Genomic DNA, 17,597 nt, shown 5'->3' with positions numbered 1-17,597 from the left:
CTCTGCACCTAGCGACCCCCCCCCCCGGGCTCCTCCAGTAACACCCCCCCCACACACACATATCTCTGCACCTAGCAACCCCCCCCCCCCCCGGGCTCCTCCAGTAACACCCCCCCCCACACACATATCTCTGCACCTAGCAACCCCCCCGGGCTCCTCCAGTAACACCCCCACACACACACATATCTCTGCACCTAGCAACCCCCCCGGGCTCCTCCAGTAACACCCCCCCCACACATATCTCTGCACCTAGCAACCCCCCGGGCTCCTCCAGTAACACCCCCCCACACACACATATCTCTGCACCTAGCAACCCCCCCGGGCTCCTCCAGTAACACCCCCCCCACACATATCTCTGCACCTAGCAACCCCCCCGGGCTCCTCCAGTAACACCCCCCCACACACACATATCTCTGCACCTAGCAACCCCCCCGGGCTCCTCCAGTAACACCCCCCACACACACATATCTCTGCACCTAGCAACCCCCCCCCCCCGGGCTCCTCCAGTAACACCCCCCCACACACACATATCTCTGCACCTAGCAACCCCCCGGGCTCCTCCAGTAACACCCCCCCACACACACATATCTCTGCACCTAGCAACCCCCCCGGGCTCCTCCAGTAACACCCCCCCCACACACACATCTCTGCACCTAGCAACCCCCCCGGGCTCCTCCAGTAACACCCCCCCCCACACATATCTCTGCACCTAGCAACCCCCCCACACACACATATCTCTGCACCTAGCAACCCCCCCGGGCTCCTCCAGTAACACCCCCCCCACACATATCTCTGCACCTAGCAACCCCCCCGGGCTCCTCCAGTAACACCCCCCACACACACACATATCTCTGCACCTAGCAACCCCCCCGGGCTCCTCCAGTAACACCCCCCCCCACACACACATATCTCTGCACCTAGCAACCCCCCCGGGCTCCTCCAGTAACACCCCCCCCCACACACACATATCTCTGCACCTAGCAACGCCCCCGGGCTCCTCCAGTAACACCCCCCCCCACACACACATATCTCTGCACCTAGCAACCCCCCCGGGCTCCTCCAGTAACACCCCCCCCACACACACACATATCTCTGCACCTAGCAACCCCCCCGGGCTCCTCCAGTAACACCCCCCCCCACACACACATATCTCTGCACCTAGCAACCCCCCCAGGCTCCTCCAGTAACACCCCCCCACACACACATATCTCTGCACCTAGCAACCCCCCCGGGCTCCTCCAGTAACACCCCCCCCACACATATCTCTGCACCTAGCAACCCCCCCGGGCTCCTCCAGTAACACCCCCCCCACACATATCTCTGCACCTAGCAACCCCCCCGGGCTCCTCCAGTAACACCCCCCCCACACATATCTCTGCACCTAGCAACCCCCCTGGGCTCCTCCGGTAGCACCCCCCCCACACACACACATATCTCTGCACCTAGCAACCCCCCCGGGCTCCTCCAGTAACACCCCCCCACACACACATATCTCTGCACCTAGCAACCCCCCGGGCTCCTCAGGTAGCACCCCCCCCACACACATATCTCTGCACCTAGCAACCCCCCGGGCTCCTCCAGTAACACCCCCCCACACACATATCTCTGCACCTAGCAACCCCCCCGGGCTCCTCCAGTAACACCCCCCCACACACACATATCTCTGCACCTAGCAACCCCCCCCCCCCGGGCTCCTCCAGTAACACCCCCCCACACACACATATCTCTGCACCTAGTGACTCCCCCGGGCTCCTCCAGTAACACCCCCCCCACACACACATATCTCTGCACCTAGCAACCCCCCCGGGCTCCTCCAGTAACACCCCCCCACACACACATATCTCTGCACCTAGCAACCCCCCCGGGCTCCTCCAGTAACACCCCCCCACACACACATATCTCTGCACCTAGCGACCCCCCCGGGCTCCTCCAGTAACACCCCCCCACACACACATATCTCTGCACCTAGCGACTCCCCCGGGCTCCTCAGTAGCACCCCCCCCACACACATATCTCTGCACCTAGCAACCCCCCCCCCCGGGCTCCTCCAGTAACACCCCCCCACACACACATATCTCTACACCTAGCGACTCCCCCGGGCTCCTCCAGTAGCACCCCCCCCACACACATATCTCTGCACCTAGCAACCCCCCCCCCCCTGGGCTCCTCCAGTAACACCCCCCCACACACACATATCTCTGCACCTAGCAACCCCCCCCCCGGGCTCCTCCAGTAACACCCCCCCACACACACATATCTCTGCACCTAGCAACCCCCCCCCCCCGGGCTCCTCCAGTAACACCCCCCCACACACACATATCTCTGCACCTAGCAACCCCCCTGGGCTCCTCCAGTAACACCCCCCCACACACACATATCTCTGCACCTAGCAACCCCCCTGGGCTCCTCCAGTAACACCCCCCCCACACACATATCTCTGCACCTAGCGACCCCCCCGGGCTCCTCCAGTAACACCCCCCCACACACACATATCTCTGCACCTAGCAACCCCCCCCCCGGCCTCCTCCAGTAACACCCCCCCACACACACATATCTCTGCACCTAGCGACCCCCCCCCCCCGGGCTCCTCCAGTAACACCCCCGCCCCACACACACATATCTCTGCACCTAGCAACCCCCCTGGGCTCCTCCAGTAACACCCCCCCCACACACATATCTCTGCACCTAGCGACCCCCCCGGGCTCCTCCAGTAACACCCCCCCACACACACATATCTCTGCACCTAGCAACCCCCCCCCCGGCCTCCTCCAGTAACACCCCCCCACACACACATATCTCTGCACCTAGCGACCCCCCCCCCCGGGCTCCTCCAGTAACACCCCCCCACACACACATATCTCTGCACCTAGCAACCCCCCTGGGCTCCTCCAGTAACACCCCCCACACACACATATCTCTGCACCTAGTGACTCCCCCGGGCTCCTCCAGTAACACCCCCCCACACACACATATCTCTGCACCTAGCGACTCCCCCGGGCTCCTCCAGTAGCACCCCCCCCCACACACATATCTCTGCACCTAGCAACCCCCCCGGGCTCCTCCAGTAACACCCCCCCACACACACATATCTCTGCACCTAGCAACCCCCCGGGCTCCTCCAGTAACACCCCCCCACACACACATATCTCTGCACCTAGCAACCCCCCCGGGCTCCTCCAGTAACACCCCCCCACACACACATATCTCTGCACCTAGCAACCCCCCCGGGCTCCTCCAGTAACACCCCCCCACACACACATATCTCTGCACCTAGCGACTCCCCCGGGCTCCTCCAGTAGCACCCCCCCCCACACACATATCTCTGCACCTAGTGACTCCCCGGGCTCCTCCCGGCGCCCCCAGTAACACCCCCCCAAGGGCCCAGGCAGCGGCACAGGCTGCAGTTCCCAGTGGCCCTCGCGCCCCCGGCTGGCTCGGGACTCACCCTGCGGATCTTGGCCCAGTTCTCCTCGGCAGACAGGCCGTTGAGCGCCCCGGCGATGGCCAGGAAGCAGCCCAGGAAGCAGGGCGCAAACCCGCCCTGGAAGGGAGCCGGAGTCAGGGCCCCTGCAGGAGGACGTGCACAGGGCGCCTGGCAGAGGCTGCTGGCTGGCGTTTCGGGGCTCTGCGCCGCCTGAGGGGCGCCGGGCACAGGCAGGCCGGGCGCGCTGGTGGACAGGCTCAGCTGGGCCAGGCCCTGGCGCAGGGCGGGGGCTCGGCCTGAGCTCTGGCGAGAGTGGGGGGGGCACCGTGGGGGGCCTCCAGCCCAGCCCCACCAGCTCCCATCTCCACTGGGGGGCCGCCCGGGACTCCCCAGCCCGGCTTGCAACACAGGCGCCCGCTCTGAGCCCGGAGCCCTGGGTCCATGGGCCGCCCAGCGTCCGGCCTGCTGCCAGGGCGACAGCCAGGGACTTGGGGCGCACGGCCAAGGGAACTCCTTCCGTTGGCTGGCACGGCCGTGGGGCAGCCCCGGGCCCCAGCCCCAGCCAGTCCAGGCAGAACGACGGGTGCAGGGCCATGTGCAAACACACCCAGCTGTGGGGGCAGGGATGTACCCCTCCCGCAAGGCAGCCCCCCCAGCCTCCCTCAGCCCCTAAGCCCCTTCTGGGCACCCACATCCTCCAGCCCCCACAGGGCTGCCCCCCGCCAGCCCTCTCCTGCAAGCCCACCCCTCCGTGTCCCCACCCCACAGCCCCCTCGCCCGGAAACGCGGCCTCCACGGACCTGATCCAGCAGCATCTTCTTCAGCGCCACCGCCCGGCCGGATCCCGGGACCAGTCGATCCAGGAGCTGGTACCAGCCCCCCACCACGGGGCCCTGCGGGGAGAGGGGCGTGGCTCTCGTCAGACGGTGGCGGGGCGGCCGGCGATCCCCGCCCAGCGCTTTCGAGCAGCGTCCCGACGGCCCGGAGCACAAAGCAGAGCGTCCCTGGGGCCGGGTCTGGCCGACAGCCGCGAAGGGGGGGGCGCCCTTGAAGGGGGGTGCTGGGCCGGTGCCCCGCCGGTGCGGTGGGCGTGCGGCTCCTCGGGGCGATGCCCCCCCAGGCTCCCAGGGTCTGTCCCCACATGGCTGAGCCGTGCCGTGAGCCCCTGTCCTGTCCCGTCCCAGGCTGGGCGGGGGGGCGCTGGGCCCTGGAACACGGGGGGGCTGGGGGGCTCTGGTACGTCTCAAAGGAGGGACGGGAAGGGCCTGTCGACCAGTCGAGGGAAACGCCACCAACTAGCAACCCGGCCGCAGCTAACACCCCTGCAGGGAGCGCTGGGCCGGCTGCGGGGCTGCTCCCTGGCCAGCGCGGGGACAGCCGCCTCGGGGGGGGGGGGGCTGGGTTGGTGCCTCAGAGAGGGGACCCCAGGCCCGGGCTGGAAGTCTCCCTGGTTCTGAGCAATTCGCCCCGATGTGACCCTCCGCGGTGCCCCCAGCAACCCCATTGCACGGGGCTAAGACCAGCTCCATACACGGCATGATGGGACGCGCCCTGCCCCTGGGACCCCTGCTCCCCCGGCACGCGCCCTGCCCCCGGGGCCCCTGCTCCCCCGGCTCCCGCCCTGCCCCCGGGGCCCCTGCTCCCCCGGCACCCGCCCTGCCCCCGGGGCCCCTGCTCCCCCGGCACCCGCCCTGCCCCCGGGTCCCTGCTCCCCCGGCACCCGCCCTGCCCCCGGGTCCCTGCTCCCCCGGCACCCGCCCTGCCCCCGGGGCCCCTGCTCCCCCGGCACCCCGCCCTGCCCCCGGGGCCCCTGCTCCCCCGGCACCCGCCCTGCCCCCGGGACCCCTGCTCCCCCGGCACCCGCCCTGCCCCCGGGACCCCTGCTCCCCCGGCACCCGCCCTGCCCCCGGGCCCCCTGCTCCCCCGGCACGCGCCCTGCCCCCACCCTGCCCCCTCGGCACGCGCCCTGCCCCCGGGGCCCCTGCTCCCCCGGCTCCCGCCCTGCCCCCGGGACCCCTGCTCCCCCGGCACCCGCCCTGCCCCCGGGACCCCTGCTCCCCCGGCACCCGCCCTGCCCCCGGGCCCCCTGCTCCCCCGGCACGCGCCCTGCCCCCACCCTGCCCCCTCGGCACGCGCCCTGCCCCCGGGGCCCCTGCTCCCCGCTCCGCCTGCCCCGGGGCCCTGCTCCCCGGCTCCCGCCCTGCCCCCGGGGCCCCTGCTCCCCCGGCACCCGCCCTGCCCCCGGGTCCCCTGCTCCCCCGGCACCCGCCCTGCCCCCGGGTCCCTGCTCCCCCGGCACCCGCCCTGCCCCCGGGTCCCTGCTCCCCCGGCACCCGCCCTGCCCCCGGGGCCCCTGCTCCCCCGGCACCCGCCCTGCCCCCGGGGCCCCTGCTCCCCCGGCACCCGCCCTGCCCCCGGGACCCCTGCTCCCCCGGCACCCGCCCTGCCCCCGGGACCCCTGCTCCCCCGGCACCCGCCCTGCCCCCGGGCCCCTGCTCCCCCGGCACGCGCCCTGCCCCCACCCTGCCCCCTCGGCACGCGCCCTGCCCCGGGGCCCCTGCTCCCTCGGCACCCGCCCTGCCCCCGGGACCCCTGCTCCCCCGGCACCCGCCCTGCCCCCGGGCCCCCTGCTCCCCCGGCACGCGCCCTGCCCCCAACCCTGCCCCCTCGGCACGCGCCCTGCCCCCGGGGCCCCTGCTCCCTCGGCACCCGCCCTGCCCCCGGGGTCCCTGCTCCCCCGGCACCCGCCCTGCCCCCACCCCTGCCCCCTCGGCACGCGCCCTGCCCCCGGGGTCCCTGCTCCCTCAGCACACGCCCTGCCCCCACCCTGCTCCCTCGGCACCCGCCCTGCCCCCGGGGTCCCTGCTCCCCCGGCACCCGCCCTGCCCCCACCCTGCCCCCTCGGCACGCGCCCTGCCCCCGGGGCCCCTGCTCCCTCAGCACACGCCCTGCCCCCACCCTGCCCCCTCGGCACACGCCCTGCCCCCACCCTGCTCCCCCGGCACCCGCCCTGCCCCCACCCTGCCCCCTAGGCACACACCCTGCCCCCGGGGTCCCTGCTCCCTCAGCACACGCCCTGCCCCCACCCTGCCCCCTCGGCACACGCCCTGCCCCCACCCTGCTCCCCCGGCACCCGCCCTGCCCCCACCCTGCCCCCTAGGCACACACCCTGCCCCCGGGGTCCCTGCTCCCTCAGCACACGCCCTGCCCCCACCCTGCCCCCTCGGCACGCGCCCTGCCCCCGGGGTCCCTGCTCCCTCGGCACACGCCCTGCCCCCACCCTGCCCCCTCGGCACACGCCCTGCCCCCACCCTGCTCCCCCGGCACCCGCCCTGCCCCCACCCTGCCCCCTAGGCACACGCCCTGCCCCCGGGGTCCCTGCTCCCTCAGCACACGCCCTGCCCCCGCCCTGCCCCCTCGGCACCCCGCCCTGCCCCTGGGGCCCCTGCTCCCTCGGCACACGCCCTGCCCCCACCCTGCTCCCTCGGCACACTCCCTGCCCCCACCCTGCCCCCTCGGCACACGCCCTGCCCCCGGGGTCCCTGCTCCCTCGGCACGCGCCCTGCCCCCACCCTGCCCCTCAGCACGCGCCCTGCCCCCGGGGTCCCTGCTCCCTCGGCACACGCCCTGCCCCCACCCTGCCCCCTCGGCACCCGCCCTGCCCCCGGGGCCCCTGCTCCTTCGGCACACGCCCTGCACCCACCCTGCTCCTCGGCACGCGCCCTGCCCCCGGGGTCCCTGCTCCCTCGGCACGCGCCCCTGGCCCCACCCTGCTCCCTCGGCACGCGCCCTGCCCCCGGGGTCCCTGCCCCCTCGGCACGGGGGGGGGCCAGCACTCACCACAAAGCAGAACCCGATGCCCATCATCTTCAGCGTTCTGCGGGTGCTGTGTCCATGCAGGCCCCTTCGCTCCACCAGCTGCTGCGAGACCACGTCACCGACGCCCACCAGGGACCCTGCACAGAGCATCAGCAGGTCAGGGGCCCGGAGCCCTGCTCCCCCCCCCGCCCCTGCCGGTGCCAGGTAGGGCCTCAAGGGTACATGACAGACGCACTGGAGCACCCGTCGGGCGCCTGCGCACAAGGGGCACCCGGCCCAGACACTGCCCTCAGCCCGGTGGCACATCTCAATGTAGGGCAGCCCCTGGTGCCTCCCGCCAGGAAACCCGCCTCGGCCCAAAGGGAGCTGCACAAATGGACAGTCAAAGGAGCAGTCGCGAGGGAAACGCCTGCAAACTGCATGGACACTTTGCAGAAGCACCGTAACAGAGGCTCCGACAGACTGTATCCCTGAATTCAGACCCCCGTGCGCACCGCCAGGGCCAGGCAGCACAGCCAAGAGGTGACGGAGGCAGACGGGTCCTGTACAACGCGAACGCCAGTGGGAAAGGAGACGCCCTGGCAGGCCACGGCAGGCGAAGCGAAGTCCAGCAGAAGCAGGAAGCTGCCACAGCCAGTGGGCCCTGGACGCCCGAGATGCCAGAGGCGCCCGCAAGGACGATAGGGTCACTGCGGAGAAGCGGAGTCTTTGCTCCGGTCTCCACGGCTGAGGATACTGGGGGGTCCCCAAGCCGGAGCCAGACTTTGCAGGTGACAAACCTGAGGGTCTGTCCCAGTCTGGGGCGTCCTTAGACGAGGTTTGGAAACAAATGGATAAACTGAAGGGTGACAAGCCGCCGGGCCCACCCCATACCCGCCCCGGGCCACTGAAGGACCCGCAGGGGAAATGGCAGAAGTCCTGAGTGTGCGACAGGACGGCCGCTCCAACCAGCCCCTGGCGCAGAGGGCAGGGCAGCTCTCGGGCTGCCGGCTTTCCCAAGGCGGCCGCGGCGGGGACCCAGGCAAGGACAGGCTGGCGAGGCTCAGGGCAGCCCCGGCTAGCGGGGGCAGCCAGTGAGATGGAGACTAACCGGACGCGGGATGAACGGGGTTTGCTGGGAAACGGGAGCCCCAGGGAGCAGACAGTCGTTCGTCGGGGGCGAGGGAAATAGCGGCGGGGGTTCACTGCTGAGGGGCGCACGGCGACCGCGCAGGCTGCGTCCCGGGGCGGCCAGGCACCCTCTGAGCAACACGAGTCCCGTCCCGCCCTGCCGGCTGCAGGAGCCCAGACCGGGGGAGCAGGGCACCCGACAGCCCCGCCCCAGGCGTGTCCCCATGACGCCGGCCACTGCGAGGCCCCGGGCTCTGCGCCCAGCAGCTGGTGGCGCCGGGCCGGCCCTCTGCCGGGGCCAGACAGGCAGGGCAGCCCGCAGGGGGGTGACCTCAGGCCCCCTCCCAGCCCCCGTGTGGCCCAGGCCGGCCCGCGGACCCTGCCGCACCCCCTGCACAACGTGAGCCAGAAGCTGGCAGCCTGGGGGCCCGCAGCATGACCCAAGGGTGGCCGGGGCGCAGAGCCTGCCCCATCCCTGCCTCAGCCCTCAGCCCAGGCTCCTGAACCCCCTGGGCGGCACGGCCCAGGCCCTGCCCGCTCCTGCCAGGCGCCTGCTCCACGGGGCTGCCCCAGAAGAGCCCGGCGCCATCTGGCTTCGGACCCCGACCTGCTTCTCACACAGGCCACCGCTGCTCCCAGCTGCCACCTCGGCCCAGCCCGGTGGGGACGCAGCCCCGCACTGGCGCGGGGGGCAGGGCAGCAGCGCAGGAGGACAGGCCTGGGGCCATGCCCGCGTCTTACTGCTCTGGGCGGGCCCCCAGGGCTCAGCTGGCCAGCAGCTCCCGGCCTCAGGCCTGCTCCCCCCGGGCTCGGCTCACACTGCTCTGCAAAGCAGGAGATGGGCAGAGAGGAGCCAGCAAAGAGCCAGACCAGTCCAGGGCAGGGGCGGGGGGGGCACCAGGCCGGCCCCGGGCAGGGGCAAGGGGGGCACCAGGCCGGCCCAGCACAGGGGCGAGAGGGCGAGGCGGTGCCAGGCACACAGACGGGACGATCCGCACGGCCCGCAAAAGCTGGTGGCCCCTGGAGAGAGCCCAGCGGGGGAAGGGCCGGGGGCCCGGCTGGCTGCGCCTCCCCGAGCTGCCAGCGGCCGCGGCCCCATTGAGAAATGTGCAGCCCCAGCAGGTTTCATTGATTGGCTCCCTGGCGCCGGCCCAGCCCGGCGGGGGAAGCGACGGCTGCTCGGGCACCTGCCAAGCGTAATGGGATGAGCCGCTCGGTGCCAGGAGGCATCCAGCGCCTGCGGGGGGGTGACTCGCCCGCGGTGACTTCGCTCGCCTGGGCTCCCCCGCCCACGGGGCTGTGCCGAGCTGGGCCACGCGTGTCCAGCCTCTCTCGGGGGCCACGGCAGGCGGGCGCAGACCAGCCGCCCACGGCTCTGCGTCCACCGGCCCCCCGCCAGCCTGCAGCCCCGCCCGGCTCCCCCCAGAGGCTGCATGGTGCGTGGCGCCGGCTGTGGGCGGGTTGGGGCAGCCTGGCGTCACCCCAGATACACCCCAACTCCGCCGGCTTCAGGCCCCCTGGCCGGGGCTCAGTGCCCTGGGGCAGCCCTGCAAGAGTGGCCTGAGCCCGCAGCCTCCTGGCACGTCTCCTGGGGCGGCAGGGGCTGGCGAGCCCAGCAACATGGCCCGACCTGTCGGTCCTGGGTGGGGGGTGCGGTGCAGACTCTGGCACCCCCCTTCCCACCCCTGCATGGGATGAGCCAGGGCACTGGGCCCAGCTGGCCGGGCAGGTGGCCCAAGGCAGACTGGCCAGTTGTCTGAATGGCTGCCCAGGGGAGGGGATAGCTGGCATCTGGCTGGCCAGCCTACCAGGGTGGGCTGGCTGAGCCTGGCTAGGGTGGCTGGGTAGCTGGCTGGCTAGGGAGGGCCAGGCAGCCGGGGGAATAGCTGGCTGGCTAGGGAGGGCCGGTCGGCCGGGGGAATAGCTGGCTGGCTAGGGAGGGCCGGTCGGCCGGGGGAATAGCTGGCTGGCTAGGGAGGGCCGGTCGGCCGGGGGAATAGCTGGCTGGCTAGGGAGGGCCGGCCGGCCGGGGGAATAGCTGGCTGGCTAGGGAGGGCCGGCCGGCCGGGGGAATAGCTGGCTGGCTAGGGAGGGCCGGCCGGCCGGCCGGGGGAATAGCTGGCTGGCTAGGGAGGGCCGGCCGGCCGGGGGAATAGCTGGCTGGCTAGGGAGGGCCGGTCGGCCGGGGGAATAGCTGGCTGGCTAGGGAGGGCCGGTCGGCCGGGGGAATAGCTGGCCGAGCTGCCCGGCTGCTTTGGATCCCAGCCTCAGGACTTTGACACGGGCCCAAGTGGAACTAGGCCGCAGCGTCTGCGCTCCCTGCGCGTCTCCCATTAACGCCCGCCGGCTCTCCAAGGGCAGGGACACGCGGCCGGCTCAGGCTGCTCCCGCCCCGGGGCTCAGCAGAGAACACTGGGCCGGGAGCAGTGGCAGCCGCCGCCTCATGCAGGCCTGGCGCGGGCGCAGCAGGAGGGGGGCTGGCGTGGGTGCTGCGGGGGGGGGGTTGGCACCGTGGGAAGGGGGGCTGGTGCAGGCACCACGGGAGGGGGAGTGGCACAGGCTGGGGGCCAGCGTGGGCGCTGCGAGGGGGGAGCTGGTGCTGCGGGAAGGGGGGCCGGCACAGAGGCGGGGCTGGCACTGGGGGGGGTTGGCGCGGGTACTGCAGGGGGGGTGTGGGCACCGCAGTAGGGGGAGGTTGGCGCCGGAGGGGGGGCCGACACGGGCGCAGCAGGAGGGGGGCTGGCACTGAGGGGGGGTTGGCACAAACGTGCTGGGCGTGTCTCCACCCAGGGCCTGGCCGGGGCCTCCGCCAGGTGCTGCTCTTGAAAGCACAAACGTACCCGGGCGAGCCCCCCCGTTCCCCGGGCTGGAGGCTGCCCTAGCAGAGCGACCCCCAGGCCAGCACCAGCACTGTGAGACGGGCAGCAGGGCCACAGCCCCAGGACACAAACACCACCCCCCCACGCCACAGCCCCTGCCTCAGTTTCCCCCTTCCCAGGATCTCCCCAGCCCACCAGTTCTCAGCAGGGAGGTGACGGCTCAGGGCAGGCCCAGCCAGGGCCCCTTTGCCTGCCTCTGCCTGCAGGCTCCTGGGCCCCCGAGTCCCGCCCTGGCAATGGTCGCCCTCTGCAGCCTCACAGGGAGCCCCCGACGCAGCCACGGAGCCTCCCGCCACCATCCTCTGGGGCAACATCAGGGCCAATTGCTCACAACCAGGATGACGGACAGCCCAGGCCTGGGGTCCCCCTCTCTGAGGCACCAAACCGGCCACCCCGGGCGCAGCAGTTCCCAGCAAAGATCCACACAAGCAGCCCCCTCAGTGCTCCCTGTGCCCCCCCAGCCGCACACAGGGAGAGGTTATAACCCATCCCCCCACCTCCTCTCAGACACCCCAGTGCTCCCTGTGCCCCCCCAGCCCCACACAGGGGAGAGGTTATAACCCATCCCCCACCTCCCCTCAGACACCCCAGTGCTCCCTGTGCCCCCCAGCCCCCCTCACACAGGGAGAGGTTCTAACCCATCCCCCACCTCCCCTCAGACACCCCAGTGCTCCCTGTGTCCCCCCAGCCCCCTCACACAGGGGAGAGGTTCTAACCCATCCCCCATCTCCCCTCAAACACCCCAGTGCTCCCTGTGCCCCCCCAGCCCCCCTCACACAGGGGAGAGGTTCTAACCCGTCCCACACCTCCCCTCACACACCCCAGTGCTCCCTGTGCCCCAACCAGCCCCACACAGGGAGAGGTTCTAACCATCCCCCACCTCCCCTCAGACACCCCAGTGCTCCCTGTGCCCAACCAGCCCCACACAGGGGAGAGGTTCTAACCCATCCCCCACCTCCCCTCAGACACCCCAGTGCTCCCTGTGCCCCCCCAGCCCCACACAGGGGAGAGGTTCTAACCCATCCCCCACCTCCCCTCACACACCCCAGTGCTCCTGTGCCCCCCAGCCCCCCTTATACAGGGGAGAGGTTCTAACCCCTCCCCCACCTCCCCTCACACACCCCAGGGCTCCCTGTGCCCCCCAGCCTCCCCCATACAGGGGAGAGGTTCTAACCCATCCCCCACCTCCCCTCAGACACCCCAGTGCCCCCTGTGCCCCACAGCCCCCCCTTACACAGGGGAGAGGTTCTAACCCTCCCCCCGACTCCGGACAGGCTCTCCCAGTGCCAAAGGAGCAGCCCCAGTCCCAGGGCGATTTACCCCTCAGGTCTCACCCCAGGGCTTGCTGGGCCCGGCCTTTGGCATCTCCCATCTGGGGGTTGCTGGTGCAGAAGGAAGAGGCCGGGAGGGGGGTGTGAAGGGAACAAGCGACCCCCCCCCCCCACGGCCAGGTGCCTGGTGCAGGCGTGTGGGGGGTGGACAAGCTGCTGTCGGACCCGTCTCTGGCGCTCGCCCTGGGCCGGGTGATTGAAGACAAAACGAAGGAACGCCCAGGGCCCCCTTTCTCCCCATGGGCACATGGAGGGACGCCCATCGCTCTCCTTGAGGAAGTTGGCCCGGATGGGTTTGCCACGTGGGCGCGCTGAGCCTCCTGTCCGTGTGTCTGTCCACTTTGGAACCTTGTATTTCTGCCTGTCTGGTTTTCCCCTTTGATATTTTCAGACCCTCTACTCCTTGTTTCCCGCCCTCCCCCTCTCCCTCTCCCCTATTTATTTTGGGTCTGCACAGCCTGCACTCGACACTCCAGTCATCTGGAGCAGGGGCTGTGCCCACGAGAGGTCCCGATCCCACCGCCGTGTGTTGGGAGCCGTTCCAGTGCGACCAGCCCAGTGGTTGTTTGCTAAGTGTATCCTGCACAGACTGACGCGGCTACCCCCTGGAGCTGTCTGTATTGGGTGATGTTGCTGGGCTGGGTAGGCTGAGGAGAGGGGACAGAGCAGGGAAGGGGGGTCAGGGTCCGGCTCGGCTCGCGGGGGGCAGTGTTGGTAACGCGCTGCCCCCAGCACCACAGGAGCGCAAGGCCTGGTGGGGTCTCCCAGAAAGAAACATTTGAAATACCAACTGTCACGGGGTTTGGGGGGGTCCCTGGGCCCTGCACCCCCATCCGCAGCCAGAGGGGACTCTCAGGCGGCAGGTGGAAGAGAAGGTTCATTGGTTCCCAGGGAAGCTCACACTTACTGGCACAGGGACCAGGAGCAGCCAGGACCATCCGTCTTGGGGAGAGGGGGGGCCAAAGCCAGGGCTCTGGACCCCTGCCCAGCCCCCCAGGCCAGGACCCTGGGACTAGCCTCCAACTCTGGCCCCACTCCTTGGGGACGGGGAACTGAGGGCATCTTTCCCTTTACAAGAGCCGCCGGGCTGGGGCAGACCAAAGGCCCATCCAGCCCAGGGTCCCCTCTCCCCACAGCGGCCAGTGCCAGGGGCCCCAGAGGGAGGGAACAGAACCGGGAATCCTCACGTGATCCCTCCCGTCACCCATTGCCAGCCCTGACAGAGCCAGGGACACCAGCCATCGACGGTCCTGCCTTCCCCGAGTATCGAGCAGCGCTCTTTTCTAACCGTGCTTAAGGCTCTGGCCACACTGGGGAGGTCTGGCCACAAAAGTGCTGTCAATATGCCAAAGTCAGCAACAGCGAGCGCGTGAAACCGGTGTTTCTGCCTCCCGTTGCCAACATTTCCTGGCCACAAGGCTAGAGCCCTGTGACAGAGCAAAGTATTGTGGGTAAGCACCCCACAGTGCAGGGCTGATCCCTGTGTTTCCTGGGATTCTCTCTGAGTTCTCCACCACCACAGCTGCTGGGAGCAGCGCCATGAGGAGCTCTGGGAGCTCTCCGTGCTGAGGAATGTCAGAGCAGCACAACTGGCTCTCCAGCTCTCCTCTCACCCAGCAGCTTTGAAAGGGGAGGGGCGCAGCCTGCAGGGCAGCAGAGATCACAGAGCACTGAGCAGAGCAGGCATTGTGGGATACCGGTGGAACCCAGCTCTCTTGCCAAAACAAACAGCAGAGTCCACACTGGCTCTCTGCTGATAATAAAGAGAGGGGAAAAACACAAACACCTCTGGAAGGGCTGGAAGGTTTGTGTCACCAAAACTGGGTGTTTTTCCCCACCAAAAATTGCATTGTGGTGGGTACGCTCTCACTGTTTTATCACCAAAAGGCAGTTTTTGGCAACAAAACATGCCATAGACAAAGCTAAAGTCTTGGGCTTCACAACATCCTCCAGCAAGGAGTTCCACAGGTTGACAGTACATTGTATGCAGAAATACTTTTTCTGGTTTGTTTTACACCTGCAGCCTTAGTTTCATTTGGTGCCCCCCTAGTTCTTCTGTTATGAGAAGGGAAAAACAACACTTCCTTCTCTACCTTCTCTACACCAGCCACGATTTTATAGCCCTCTGTCATATCCCCCATAGTCATCTCTTCCCAAGCCAAAACGTTCCAGGCTTATGCATCTCCCTTAGTACGGAAGCTCTTCCATCCCCTCTCTTTGCTGCCTCTCTCTTCACTTTTCCAACCCTCATTTTTGAGCTGGGGCAACCAGAACTGCCGGCAATTGTCGAGGCGGGTGTCCAGAGTGGCATTGTGGTATTTACTGAAGGGGCCCTACACGGCTCATGCGTGTGCCTGCCACTGCGCACGGAAACGAGGACTTCCAGAGAACTGGCCACGATCCCGGCTACGGCTGCAATCGCCGGCGTCGTATGAGCGGCCAGGCGGCTGGCCCGAGGGACAGCTCACACCCCCAGCTAGCGGCTCTGCCGCGTCGCAGCCGCGAGCCCGGGGACACGCCGCTGTGTCATTTTACAGTTTGTTCCCAAACCCCCTCTCCTGATGCCGCGCTCGGGGTCCGTCGCTCAGGTGGGGGGCCGTGTAGGGAGGGTGGGGGCCAGCACCTGCAGGTGGCTTGGGAGTGTAGCAAGCACGCCCCCGCCCCACGGCCCAGCTGAGCCCGGGCAGGGCCGGGTGGCGAGCGGCAGAGGTGCAGGGATGTCCATGTGCGAGCCACGCGCACCCGCAGCCCCTCCGTGCCAGACTGCACTGGAGCAGAGGGAGGCAGGGGGGCGGGGGGGGGCACCGCTCGCTGGCTGGGGGGGGCTGCACGAGGCAGGAGCTCCACAGGCCGCATGCCCCGCCCAGAGAGCAGGAGCCCGCTCCCCCGGCCGGGCCGGGCCTCCCGCAGCCAGCGGCTCTTACCGGCGGTCAGGATCTGCACCGTCCAGGGGTGCCGGGCCAGGAGCCGCTGGTAGCCCCGCCACAGCGCCGCCATCCCGCGGGGCTGCACGGGACAAGGCAGCGATCAGTCCGGCCCGGGGAGCGAGGGGAGAACGAACCCCCAGGGCGGGGCCGGGCCGGGCCCGCACGGGACTCACCCCGGGACCCAGGCGCAGGGCCCTGGGGGGGGGGGGAGGGGGAGGGACCCGGGGGGGCGGGGCCTGGGAGGGAGGGGCCCGGGGGGGCAGGGACCCGGGGGGGCGGGGCCTGGGAGGGAGGGGCCCGGGGGGGCAGGGACCCGGGGGGGCGGGGCCTGGGAGGGAGGGGCCCGGGGGGGCCGGACCGAGCCCAGGCCGAGGCCGCCCGTGGGTCGCCCCGCGCTGTTCGGGGGGGGGGGGGGCGGTCCCAGGCGGGGGCTCCGCCGGGCAGGGGAGGGCGAGGGGCGGGGCCTGTGGCCAGAGGGGGGGTCCCGGGGGGGATTTTCCTAACACGCCCCCCGGGGCAGCGCGGCCCCCCCATCCCTGCTCGGGGGGGTCTCGGGCCGGGAGGCGCCTGGCCCCGCCCCCTCCAGCCGGGGTCCCCGGGGCAGCTCCGCCCGCAGCCGAGGGAAGGGGGGGGGGCTCGCCGCGAGAAAACCACGCGGGAGCGAACACGTGCTGACGTCACCAGCCCCGCCCCTCCCCCCCGCCCGCCGTACCTGCACCGCCGCCTCCTGCCCGCCCCCTCGGCAGCCCGATTGGTGCCGTGGGAAGTGACGTCACAGGCTTCAGGTCGCCGGGAGGGTTCCGCGCACGTGCACGGCGGGCGGGTTGACGCGTCACGTGGATTTTCATTGACGATCTGTCGGCCCGCCCCCCCAGCCAGCCCCGCCCCCGCGGGCGTACAGCCCCGCCCCCGCGGGCGTACAGCCCCGCCCCTCCAGCCAGCCCCGCCCCCGCGGGCGTACAGCCCCGCCCCTCCAGCCAGCCCCGCCCCCGCAGGCGTACAGCCCCGCCCACTCCCGCCCGCCCCGCCCCCGCAGGCGTACAGCCCCGCCCCCAGCCAGCCCCGCCCACTCCCGCCAGCCCCGCCCCCGCAGGCGTACAGCCCCGCCCCCCAGCCAGCCCCGCCCCCGCAGGCGTACAGCCCCGCCCCCGCAGGCGTACAGCCCCGCCCCTCCAGCCAGCCCCGCCCCCGCAGGCTGCGGCCCCCTCCCCCCCATCAGGCCGGTCCCGGGGGCGACCAGCTGCCCGGGCCTGGGGGGGTCCGGCCGGGGGCTCCAGTTACCAGTAAGCATCCCCCCTCCACCATTTACACCCTGACTCCAGCAGCAGGCAAGGGGGGGGGGGCGGAATGGACCGGTCACCTCCCGCAGAAGTTACAAAGAGTAACCATCTTCTCTTCAAATGCTTGTTCCCGTCCATTCCCGGCAGGTGACTCCCACCCCAGGGCCCGTGGCCAGTTCGGCGTGAAGGGGTGACTGACTGATCTGCCAGCAGCTGCAACATCTCTAGGCACATTTCAGGAAAGATTTGCACAAAGTGGGGAAGGTCCAGAGAAGAGCAACAAAAACGATTCAAGGTCTAGAAAACGAGCCCCACCAGGGAAGATTGAATTGGGGTTGTTCAGTGTGGACACGAGCCAGAGGGGCCAGGATACCTGAAGGCTGCCCTGGAAAGGCTGTTACAAGAGTCATCTTCCTCTTCAACCTCTGAGGACAGGCCAAGCAGCAAGGGGCTTAAACTGCAGCCAGGGGGGTTGAGGTTGGACATTAGGGAAAACTTCCTGTCTGGGTGGTGAAACACTGGAGTTGCCCGGCGAGGTTGTGGAGTCAGGTTCCAGACCCTGGCAGGCCGTTTCTCTCAGCTCCCAGGGGCTGGGAATGCTGAACCAGGCCAGCAGCTTGACAAATCACGGAATCCACACGCCCCGGTGAGATAAGCCGGCACAGCCGCGCAGTTCTGTGATCTGTGCATGCGCTCGCAGAACCACAGCTGGCGCGTGGGGCTTGCTGCCGTTCGGCGAGCCCGGCTGATGAATTACGGGCAGCCCGGGGCTAGACAGTGCTTGGCCCTGCTGTGAGGGCAGGGACCGGACTCCATCTCACGAGGGC

General features: G+C 69.9%; 1 protein-coding gene across 3 annotated transcripts; it reads right to left on the bottom strand.

Moving 5' to 3' along the window:
- Positions 1-3,321: 3,321 nt before the first annotated feature.
- MPV17 (mitochondrial inner membrane protein MPV17) lies at positions 3,322-16,355 on the bottom strand. Of its 3 annotated transcripts, XM_075914518.1 has the most exons (5): positions 16,203-16,334; positions 15,488-15,569; positions 7,265-7,380; positions 4,225-4,317; positions 3,322-3,541 (listed from the first exon to the last, which is right to left on the bottom strand). In XM_075914518.1, the coding sequence occupies exons 2-5, from the start codon at positions 15,558-15,560 to the stop codon at positions 3,329-3,331; spliced, it is 495 nt and encodes a 164-aa protein (XP_075770633.1). In that variant the 5' UTR covers positions 15,561-15,569; positions 16,203-16,334; the 3' UTR covers positions 3,322-3,328. The 3 variants fall into 3 exon arrangements, with proteins under 3 accessions (XP_075770633.1, XP_075770631.1, XP_075770632.1); XM_075914516.1 differs by lacking the exon at positions 15,488-15,569 and having other exon boundaries at positions 16,203-16,355; XM_075914517.1 differs by lacking the exon at positions 16,203-16,334 and having other exon boundaries at positions 15,488-15,670.
- Positions 16,356-17,597: the final 1,242 nt, after the last annotated feature.

The sequence above is a fragment of the Pelodiscus sinensis genome, unplaced genomic scaffold (assembly GCF_049634645.1).
Source record: "Pelodiscus sinensis isolate JC-2024 unplaced genomic scaffold, ASM4963464v1 ctg111, whole genome shotgun sequence".
Lineage (NCBI taxonomy): Eukaryota > Metazoa > Chordata > Testudines > Trionychidae > Pelodiscus > Pelodiscus sinensis.
The sequence above is the reverse complement of the archived record's forward strand: the minus strand, read 5'-3'. Positions and strand labels throughout refer to the sequence as shown.

Coding starts and splice junctions, on each gene's coding strand:
- MPV17 (XM_075914516.1), bottom strand. CDS start 16,338: ATGAAAATCCACGTGACGCGTCAACCCGCCCGCCGTGCACGTGCGCGG. Junction 4,318..7,264: donor GCATCGGGTTCTGCTTTGTG/GTGAGTGCTGGC, acceptor CTCTCCCCGCAG/GGCCCCGTGGTGGGGGGCTG. Junction 3,542..4,224: donor AGAAGATGCTGCTGGATCAG/GTCCGTGGAGGC, acceptor GCTCCCTTCCAG/GGCGGGTTTGCGCCCTGCTT.